This window comes from Gopherus evgoodei, chromosome 7 (genome assembly GCF_007399415.2).
Source record: "Gopherus evgoodei ecotype Sinaloan lineage chromosome 7, rGopEvg1_v1.p, whole genome shotgun sequence".
Lineage (NCBI taxonomy): Eukaryota > Metazoa > Chordata > Testudines > Testudinidae > Gopherus > Gopherus evgoodei.
The window spans coordinates 49,475,174-49,486,972 of NC_044328.1; the positions used below are offsets into that span (position 1 = coordinate 49,475,174).

The window sequence follows — 11,799 nt, forward strand, 5'->3', positions numbered from 1 at the left end:
CAGTTACAGTGGAGACATGCTCAGATTTAACTTCTGAAGGGTTGGGTTAGTCCGTCAGCAGAATGAAGCCACTTAAAGGGGAAAAACAAAAAGGAGCAAACCAGAACGTGTGCCTGTTTTTGTAATTGTTCACTGTTAGCTGCGGTATGGAAACCTTGTGCAGGAACCTTGAATAGTTCCTCTTGCTCTTTTTCTTTTCCTAATCTCCTGCTGAATTTTAACCCTGTCATTACAGCAACCCAGAACAACATTAAGCACATTCTACAAAAAAGTACTGACCCCGAAAAGAAGAATTGAAGCACCCTAATAATAATCCTCTGGTGTTCAATAGCACCTTCCATTTTTAGATTCACAAAGCAATTACCCATTAGTTACAGCTGGGGAAACTGAAGCACAGCATGGTGAAGGGGCTGACCCGTGATAATGCAACAAGTAAGTGGTGGAGTCCAGCTTTGGGCTGAAATCTCCTGCTGCCCAGTCTGCTCAAACGACTAAACATGCTGCCTTCAAGTTGACCCTAAATATAAATGGTTTTGCATCATTTACAAAGAAAAGATTTTGTTTTTCAAACTAACCTACATCATTTAATTTGTAAGCCCTACGGAAACACATGCCTTGGCTACACACAAGCGTGTGCCAGTTTACTTGAAGCAGTGTTGCCCCTGCATGGGTGCACTGATTGCATTTGAAGGGTGGTTTATAAACGTTCCGCTTAAACCACGTTAACTGGCCACACATCCTTTTGCACTGGTTTAATGATATTGCTATAAAAGCTCAATACTGTATGTAGACACGCCTTTAGTACTGCTCATATACTAACTCCTTGGTCCTGTTGGCTCCCTCAGCCTTCTGAATCAAGCCTGCATAGTTTACTGATAAAAAGGGTTCTACTAGTGTCAGCACTACCTTGGCACCATAGTGGCAGAAATTCAAACTGCAGCACAGGGGATGAGCCCAGGAAATGCAGATGCCCCTTTAGTGCTGTGCCATGCACATCTCCTGTGGGGCTTATAGCGGTAAAGTGCTTTGAAAAAGCCTTTGCAGCTCAGTCCAGCTCACCCCATATGTAAAATATGCATAGAAAAAATTTCTCCGTATTGATGTCAGCTGTTACTGCTCCCTAGGAACTGATGCCTTGAGCCACTTAGTAGCTACCAGGATAGCTCCATTGAGTTCAGTGCAACTGCACTGATCATCTAGACTCTCAGCCTTTCTGGTATTGTCTCATTTCCCTAATGTTTTTGATTATTTTCCTTTAACCGCGAGGTATGTCTGGCAGCCTCATCTGGTGCTGCTATCAATGTAATCAGTATTTGTTCTGTTGTACTGATGATTGATGAAATACCATTCTCTCACTTTCTGTGCTGTACATGGAACTAGTTCCTTTGGGTGGGAGCTTATTTTGTTCAGACTGTCAGTACGCTAACTCAGAGTTTGCAGCATGCTTTGCGCTCCTCACCTGGAAGATGGCATGTGAGTGCAATGCATCATCATCATAACTGCCAATAGCTTTACCCTATCATACTGTAGGGAAGCCCTAGCATAAAGTGGCATTGGCTCTTGGGAATTCTGATGAGTTCACGCTCACTTTTGCTTCGTGCTGGGAATTTATGGGTGTGGGGGAGGTTTCAGTGTAGTCTATGCATAGGATGACATGCAGCCTAGTTCTGAGGGCCCATGGAATCACTTAAGCCATTAATTGGGACTATGCACTGGCCCTAAGCATTGTGGAGAATTTGCCCTTAATGCTGGGGAGGTCTGGTGTATGACTGCAATGTAAATACATGCTGAAAATACACAGTAGTAATTGATGTTCTCCAGCTAGACAGGTTGGGAATGTAACAGGGTACTGGCATATTTTATTGAAAGGCAGTTTTCTTAAAGGGCCACCATGATTTTTGGATGGAGCTGGGAATATAACTAATGTGAGTTTTAGTTAGAGGTTGTTTGTCATGAGCTATATTGCTAGCTAACATCTGACTCCAGAATCTTTATTGTTGGTTGAGCCACAAAGAAGAGAGATTGATTTTCAGATGCCACCTTGAATCTGCAGTGCTAGCAGTTAGAAAAATCTCTTTCTGAAATGCAAATGGAATAAATGTATTATGGAAGTCACTGACTGAGCCTGAATGTTATCCAGTGAAGGACTATTTTTACTGGCAGTCTTCTGGCCAAAGCCCCACTTTAATGAGAGAGAAGTGCACCTATGGAGGAACATTGAAGATGCCTGTCTCTACCTTATTTAGTAAACTGTAAACTTCCAGTTCTTTAATCGAATCATTAGCGGGAGGGGATATTTTCTCGAGAGAAGCCAATATAAAAGGGTTGAAAGGTTGGCTAGGATAATATGTAATCCCTTGTGATAAGAGCTGTTTACAGAATTAGTAATCAAACACAAACAGGAACAGATAGTAGCATTTTTTATTAAATATTACAGTGGATCAAAAAGTACAAAATATCTTTTGCCTGCTATGTGATTGGGAAACTATTGACACATAATACAGTATCAAAAGCATTAATAAGTACAATTTGGAAAACATACAAAAATTGAGTGTTTATAGTTGGCTCAGCTTTACTTCTGGTAGTGTTTAAACTAATGCAAAGGTTACTCAATAACCTTTTAAATGGGATACTATATAATATTACTGGGCCATTTTGCTATATACAGATAATCACCTTACAGAGCATATAGGCTACATAACTTGAATCACAAAAAGTATACAATATTTACAACAAATGAAAGTTAAAAAAGTATAAACAGCTAGTAGATTATGCTGCCATTATTAGAACATATTTAAAACTGGGGGAGAGGGGAACAAGTGAAATATCAAACACATTTACAGCAAACACCTAGTAAGTGCTCATGATAATAGTTTCAATGATGTCAGCCTCACATAAGTAAAATAATTCCCATTTCTCATTAAGATCATGACAGCTCTGACCTGACTGACCACCACCACCACAAGAAAAAAAAAGTGACTATGTGGAACAATGATTTAAAGAAATGAACCGTTCTCTTTGAAGGCACACTGCACAAAATGTTTTAGTGACCTCACAGAAACTGCCATTAGACGCATCAACATAGTAAGATACAGTACTTAAGGACTCATGCACCAATTCAATAAGTTGTAAAGTAAATACTTAGTTGCAACAAACTACTTTGTAAGCTCTGATACAAATGGGACCTTATCTTGTCCAGTAACTAAATAAATAAGACAGATCTATTGCGAAATGCAATCATGACAGATTTTGACCCTTACTAGAAACATATTTTGTTGCGAAAGTCAGTTAGGTTCTGTTTTAATTTCTGTTTCCTAAAGTCAAACTCAGGTCTGTAACCAGAAGTTACACCAATATTGTTTTTGTTGGGCTTTTATAGTTAATTGAATCTCACAACCTTCAGAAACTGTAATGAATCTTGAACATAGTGCATTTGAATTGCAACATTTCTTGGCACTGATTCTTGGTAAATATATTTATGACTCTATTGCCAATTAGATTCCACTGTTTCCTTTACAATCCTACCAATAACAATGGTTTTGATTGCACAAAGAAAGGCTTGTGCAATTTCATTCAATAATAAGGCCCCTTGAACTCAAACAATGCAAACAAAGCCCCATTTAAGACATTTTTTTTAAAAAAAGTTCTCAGCCAATGGAGAATTCAATGGTCTTTCTGAAAGATTTCCCAGATTTCTGGTAAGAGTTTTTAAACAAATAATGTACCACTTCTGTTGGGGAGTTATGCCACCATTTCCTTTTATTTGTCCTGATGTTTTGCCCAGTATATTATGAGCTTCCTCAGACTGAAACAGCGAGTCTCCTCATGGAATAAATGAAGGAAAAAATCCCTCCTCCCCAACTCTGCACTGTGTTAACATTGTTTTAAAATGCTGTGATCAAATTCCAACATGTCATCAAAAGTGAAAGAAGAGACTTGTTGTAAACAAATGCATGAATCCAGGATGTACAGAATATTATAAACAAGTAAGAGAAATGTTCAATTTTCTGATTAAAGGACAGGCACATACATATTTGTGTTTGCTGTAGCTTTATACATTTCCTCCCAGCCCTTGATTCTTACATGATTTAGGTCTCATGCAACTTCACTAGAGATGCCTTGTATACTATGGCCTGTGACCAAATGAGCTTGTGATTTTTGTTTTCTGTACAGTATGTGGAATAGCAGAATAATCTGCATTGGCACATTTATGTTCTAGATTCTACTAGCCTGTTTCTTGATCAATTAAATCTTGTTTTGCCACAGAAATATAAAGTATTTAATTGAAGAAAGTGGATCTTTAACAGTAGATGACTTCATAATTCTGGTTTCCACCTTTAGATATTAAACATGTTCCATCATATATTGTAGTTGGCATTATATCCTGGGAGGTTCTAATAAGATGCGTGGCATGCACGGTGTTTCCATTTGTATTTGTAACAGTTTTGATCATGCTGCATTTGAATAATAACTGAGATGGTTTAAATCATAATCCATTTTCACATTGTAAAATACTTCCAAGTTTAACCTCTGTCTCAATGTCTATATTTAGCTGCAGAGTGGTGATGGCTCTCAAGTGACCATTTGCTTTGGAAGGTTCTTTCATTATGGAAACTCAAAACCTGCACTCATGGGCTTTTTATACTTACAAATTATTCCCAGTGACTGGGTTTGGTTGTTCAGCATGAGTGTAGAGGGCTATCACAAAACGTGCGCAGGCTTTAAGTCCCACCACAGCTCCTTTGACTTCAGTGGAGCCATGCAGATTTTTGCCAGCTGAGAACCTAGCTCTCTGAATAGGGTTTACTTGATGTGTAGGCTTTGTGCTAGCTGGGGTGAGTTTCACTTGATGTGAACTAGGAAGAAGGGGCTGGATAAGTGAGCATCACTGCTTGACCCACTATTCAGACTACTGAACCTTGGGCTACTATTTAGTGGTATTCTTCTTTGTGGGGGGAGGTGCCTGTCCCCAGCCCATCCCTATTTCAAGGCACAGGACTCAAAACCTTTTGATTAAAAAATAAAGGTTGGCTCCTGTTCTAATTTTTGACATTCTTGACATATTCTTACAACCCACAAATCCGTCTTCTGGACTCTATTGTTATTCAGCAGCTTGTTGCCAGTAAGATTTTGTTCTTTATTTCTCTGGTATGCAGGAGGGTTTCACAGCCTAGATAAGGTAAGTACAATTGTTAACAAATTCACAGACCAAAAGCTTCTGTGGCCAGTAAAGCAGTGTATGAGCCATTATGACAACACCAGTGGGAGTGACAGGTGCTCAGCACCTATCAGGAACAGACCTTAGAAAAAAAGAACTTTCTTTGCATCAATTGCATTGTTGTATAACCTACAGTATGTTTATAGCCTGAACCAATTGCTTCAGTTTGTAAACAATAATGTCACCACCAAAAAAGCTGCTCAAAAGTATAAGAACTGGAAAAATTACAAACACATACACAGACACACACACACAATTAGGACAGCCACAGCCTTTAAAATAAGTTGCAGATAAAATGATACTGTTTAATTTAAAAAAAAAAAAGCACAGGATATACTGGACAAATGAAACTATATAAATTATATGACCAAATGTGACACTGATAGTTCTCAAAGCGGATATGTACAGTCAAATTAAACAGTGTTTACCTTTCTGTTCTAATAGTGTTAAAATGAAGAATCTATTGCAGTTTTACTATACATTGCATTGATTGAACCTTTGAAAATCAGGAAAGTTACCCCAAAAAGCACATCTATTGATTGTATGTATTCCCTGCCTCTGCCTCTTTTTCAGATTCATCTTGAGTCCTTGACTGAATGAAACGATCTAAGGACCCTAATCCTCCACTCCCTGAAAACAAAAAGCAAGTTTTTCCACTGGCTTCAAAGAGATCAGGATCTCTCCCTAAAGTTCCATTGGTTTGCTCTGATCTTTGCTCTCAACATATGTCAGACCTTTCAAAAAACTAATATGCAAAATGAAATGATTTGGGGAGTAGGTATGGAAGCTGAAATTACAAACTGTAAAGTAGTTTTGTCTCAGTCAGATTTGAAGCATTCAGCTACATGGGATGAGACTACTTACTGGTTAACAAAAATATTGATTTCTAATTCTGCAAGACATTATCACAGGGAAAGGAATGTAGCTAACAACATTTTTTTCTCAGATACTTTTAAAAAAAGGGATTTACAGTTTTGTGCTCGGATGTACAGAAGACAGCTGGGAAGGTGGAAAGGCAGCTTGAGGATTTATAGCAGCTAAAGGATAAATGCTATTGTGCAAAAGGTCACCGTATGAACTTCCTACAGGTGTTGCTGCAGCTAAGTGTCTATAAAGTTGCTGAGAATTTGCAGGGGATGTAAGAAATTGTCTTTGCACCATGAAGGAATGAAGAGCCAAAGGCTGCATTAGTGGAGAAAGCACAGTCTGATTTTTCAAGTACTGCAAAGGATGAGAGTATCCAGCTGGGATGCGATTGTTCAACCCCGCACACAGAGTTCCTGGGTACAAGCCTGTGAAGATAGGAGTTGAGAGGGGAAATTTGTGGCTTTCCAATGTGTTGCCAGAATGTAGACCATGAACTGATTTGCTGCCTTCGCCCTCTCGGTCGGGAACCTTTTCCTTTGCAGGTACCTCCTTTGGTAAGTGCAGAGGAGAGACAGCTCGGATTTTTTTTTCAGAAATGACTTTGTCCAAACCGTCTAGGTTCCGTTTCAAAGGCCGAGCTGCCCCAATGTTTTGGGGGCTGCTTTTGCGGCTTATAATTGGATGGACCATTCCTTCCATCTTTCTTAAATTCTCAAGTCTCTGATTCTGCTGTTTTCCGGACCTGTGAAGGGATTCACCATGTTTTTTAGGTGCTGACATGGTCATCGGAGAAACACGGCAAGCTTTGGGATTACAGTCTATGCTCACCCCCTGACTGCCTGATGTATGGAACTGGGAAATACTTTTGCTTTCTTGTGGCACCATTGATGAATGCGGGAGACTGGACCCTGGAGTCTTTGCAGTCTGTTTGTGCACGCTCTTTGGAAGACTCAAATCTGTAGGCTGATCATCTGAAGAGGCTTCCACTGCAGTCTTTTTTTCTTGCTGATGCAAAGATGGGTGATAATTTAAATTAAGTTTTTCTTGGTGTTTGTGTTGAGTAAAAGTAGAAATATTTTCTGAATCTCTGAACATGTCTCGAGGGAGGTACTTTGATGTCTGTTCATTATTAAGGTGGTGTTCTGTGTGCCTATAAAGGCTGTGCAGATGAGGAGATGAGTAAAAGTCTGCCAAGAAACTGGGCACATGGGAATGCTGCAGTGCCCTTTTCTCATTCATTTTATCTTTGCAGTCCTGGATATCTGGCTTCAGTACATAAGATTCAGCAAGAGAGTTGAGGTGATGTTTTGAAAAATCACAACGCTTGGGATCTGGTTTACTTAACGTGTCAGGCTTAAAAGCTTCATTAATAGATTTCCTTTCCTCTGAATTCTTGGTTTTAAAACTCTGCACATGTTGTATTACAGATGGTCTATTAACTGCCACAGAATCAGAATTGGGGGCATACGGAGCCTGAGATATACTTGCAGACAGTTCATCTCTGCTGTTTAATTTCTTTTTGCTAATCAAAGGTGGAGGTGACCCATAAGCATAACTACATGACAGAGTTGCCCCACTGACCTGTGACAGAAGTTTTTTCTTTGCCAGTGGTGACATGATGCCTGGATTACCCTTTGAATAGATTAGTGGTGTGTAACTAAAACTGGAATCATCGTTAATGGAACCTGGAAGTTCCTTTTCTTTGAACATGTCAAAATTCTGTACCACAAGAACTTTGGGTGTTTGCTTTAGTGCGTTGTGTATGTCCTCATTACCTAACTGATCCAGTTTCACTGTGCAGTTTGCAATATAATCAGCCATCTCTGGCAATTTATCATCTTCCATGTCGTTTTGACTTGGTAACTGTACTTGTATTGCAGGGAAATTATTAAAAGGCAGTTCTTGGGGTTCACTTTCTAAACTGCCTGTAAAACTGTGATCTCTTTGTTCTTGCTTTGTGTCATCAAGAGCATCTGTTGGGGTGTGCAAGTGTTTGTTGACTGTTGGCTCCAATATGACATCCTCTTCAGGAGGCACTGAAGCACTTGAAAAAGAGACTGAGTGCTGTACTTCCTCCTTAGGCTTTTCACTGCTGGAGCTGCTTTCCATCAAGTCTATCTTTTCCAGAGATACTAGCCCTGTTGCCTCTGGCAGAAGAGACTGAGGCCCTTCAATGGGCTTCTTCGTCTCCTCCACTGCAGGATGCTCAGATAAACTTTTCTGGTCTGAAGAGTCTTGATCCTTCTCTTGTTCTGATGAAACCTAATAAAATGTTTCAATAGACAGTAATAAGAATGCAGTGCGTGTTGACAGATTGCTTATAAAAGCAAATACAGTACACAGAAGCTTCTTTTGGAAATATTCTTGTCAATCATCTTGTTGAAATCTGAAAGCTTTAATACCATGTATCAGATTTTAAACAAAGCAATCTAACTCCCCAAAATACTGGGAAATATACCCATACCCACATTAATGACACAATTAAAATAGCAGTGGCTTGTAACCAGACTATAAATAATTGGATCATCTGATGATTTGACCAGATAATTTAATACTAAGGTTGTCTTCCTTCTGAATCAATTTCCTAAATAGATAATTGCACTTTTCACAACACAATTGAGAATATAAAATATTCTCATTATTCAGTCCCACCTATGAAAATTATAGACCAGTCCAAGTTGGCTTTTCTTATTGTGTCTATATTGTAGATATTATCCCTCCAGTTTGGCTATCTTGAAATTCAGTGATTACAGAACAGATGAGCTACATTTGGTTCTACTTTAAAATGTTAAAAATTCTAGAAATAGAATGCTAGAAATCAATGCCATAGACTGAGAGATCACTGGTATAGCTTAACTGGGGCATGCTTTTTTTATTAATGGGTTAAAATGAAGTTGTCAACATTCAGTGAGTGTGTGCGCGCACCATTATAAATATAGCTTTTATAAGGTATAGTCAATGAGGCTGCTGCTCTTTATACTTCTCCATTAATAAAGCTTGTGTGCACAATTCACACTATTCATTCCATTATGTAGACGAATGAACTGTGACCCTGGAGGTCATTATAACGTTCCATCTGTGATACAGCTGGCTGACAACCCTTTTCAAAATTGCTGTCATTCTCCTCTGACATGCCTTAGTAGAAGAGAGTCAGAAAACAGCAGCATTGTATGAGCCTTTTATTATTTTTTTTTCTTACTTTCTTAGTTGTAAAGATAAGAGGCACCAAGAAAGTTCTTATCCAAATGCTGCATTATGGTCTATCATGTCAGGGAGGGATATAAAAGGACGTAATGAATCACAACCATCTTAAAGATTTATTTCTTCACAGCTGCTTTTAAATATTCCTCTGTGTTGGGTTTTCCTATTAGTTACAGTGTCTGTTAGTCTTCATAAGTACTATTTTTAAAAAAAAACTAATAGTTGCCTTTTCCAGTTCAAATACCATCATTAGTCCTTCACAAAGTACTATCACTGGTCTCCTGAGATTATACAATTACAGGAAAATACCAGACAGATGAGCAAAGCAGGGGGGAAAGGCAAATCAAATGTAATATTTGTACATTCTGCTCTTTGTTTTTGTTAAGCAACAGTTTGAATGAAGTTTTAGCTATTTGAGAGACATGCACAGTGTAAGCTAATAACATTTTTTTCTATTTCATTACATTGAACAATGTCATTAGGACTCCAATAGAATAAAGGAGTCCAAAACTAAGTGATCAGCTAAAGACTCTAGTCTCCCAGTGACATCTCTGTTCACGTTTATATCCAGGTGAGTGGTGAATGTGTATTAGGAAGGACTGTATTCTTACATCTTTTCTTTACTTTTATAACTAATCCTGGCACAGACCATCCCATTCCATGGAAAGCCAGCTTCCTTGGTGGTGGGGTTTGACCTCCAAACCCCAGATGTGTTGGATCCTTGAGGATTTTCAGATGGCCAGAGCCATCTAGTCAGAGGCCGTGTGCTTCTGCACCTGTTTAAGCTCCAACGACCTCTGACTGCCTAGCAGTGAGGTTCCTTTGCAGACATGCTACCAAGGCCTTTCCTGGCTGTGACTGCCCCCACAGGTGAGTTCACTGGAACCAATATACCCTTCAGCTGTCCTATATGTTCTGATTAATGTTGCTGGGGACTGAGAGAGAGAGATGGTGTACATATTCTCACCCCAGCTCTTGCCCAGTCCTCCCATCTCAGCCTGGACTCTAATCCTATCACCCTCAAATGTAGCTCCTCAGGAGCTGAACATACAGCTGAGCTCCTCTCTCTCATGGACACTGTAGTGGCATAATCTGGGAGCCTATGGCATGGAGCCCTCACTAGATGCAAAGCACAGATGAGTGCTGCAGCTGTGGATACTTCTATGCTAGAAAGCCCCCCAATTTAGGTGGTTACATAGTGCTTGTGCAGCTGTTCTGACCCTGCACCAACCCCAGGGATACAGTCCATTATGTCATCAACCCAGAAGGCCATGTATAGCGGCTGGTCCCTGGGTAATGTTTTCAGGGGAGGAAGAGTTTCCCCTGAATCGCTCAAGGTGGATGGATGGTTTATTGACAACTAGGAAGGCTAAGTGGACTGTACAGGCTTGGCGTTTCAGATCTGACTAGAGCTTCTTTAGGGGAGTTCAATTCCATGAGCTATTGCCATCACTGAAGACCCACCCATAGAACAGGTGCATATACCTTGCACTCCAAGTTACGCACTGGGCCCAGCCAATCTGTGGATAACTTGGCCCAGTAACATAGCCATTGCCAGAAAGAGGGACAGGATTTGGCTGTTAGTATTAAAAATATCCAAGTTACAGTCAGACAGCAGAGAATAATTCTGATACAGGAGGTAAAATTTTACCGCAGGAAACCACTGTCATTGTGCATTACAGTGTCTATGGCTCTAATTCTTACACATTTCCGATAAACACTGCTAAGAACTCTTCCTGAAACTCACATACAAAAATAACTGCAGTTTAAGCAGCAGGAAGTTTGAGATACAAAACAACAAAAGCAAGGAAATTCAAAGTTAAGTCTGACACTCCATCCTTGGCTCGTTATGTTGTGCTTAGCTGCTGCAGTACATATGGTATGTAACATAACTCACTGATCTGAGACCAGGGCAATAAATAACCAAGCACAAAGGGATGACTGAGGAAAGGAATGCTAGCCTTAACTTCGCATTTCCTTGCTTTTGGCAATTTGTGTCGCAACCTTGCAGTTACTTAAGCAGGTTTTTGTGTGCTCTTTTCTTTATATATTTGTAATTAGTAGTGGAGATTTTTACAATGTTTCTTGCTTTAAAACTGAAAGTCAAGGAAAAGTCTCTCTCTATGAAGTGTCAACTTTAAAGGCTCTGTTGATCAGCTCAGTATAAAACACTATTCTGAATCAGGCAGTCTCTTATGGGTCCATTGTAAACCTGACTTTTGGTTTTTTTTTGACATGATTGGAAAAATTCACTGTACTTGGAACTTCGCACACAAGGCCTCAGCCATGTACATATTTAGCTGTTTTGCTATTTTTAAGCCATAGAAAGGAGGATTTTTGGTAGCCACGTCAAACTAGATTTTCAGATTGGTCTAAATCCTGCACATCTGTACATGCCAGACAGCAATTGCACTGAGGGGACAATAAATACATGTCTTAAAAATTCTTTAAATATTTATTTCCAAGAAGGGTTGTAATGGCTCCAAATGTAGCAATTGTGATTTCCAAATAAA

At 39.5% G+C, this 11,799-nt stretch overlaps 1 protein-coding gene across 2 annotated transcripts in view; it reads right to left on the bottom strand.

The window, feature by feature from the left end:
- Positions 1–2,403: 2,403 nt before the first annotated feature.
- The window catches only part of ARID5B (AT-rich interaction domain 5B), a 145,137-nt gene continuing 135,741 nt past the window's right edge, over positions 2,404–11,799 (bottom strand). For both annotated transcript variants that reach the window (XM_030570593.1, XM_030570595.1), the window contains one exon: positions 2,404–8,347. In XM_030570593.1, the coding sequence (XP_030426453.1) occupies positions 6,185–8,347 (2,163 nt within the window). In that variant the 3' untranslated portion in view covers positions 2,404–6,184. The remainder of the gene's footprint in view (positions 8,348–11,799) is intronic.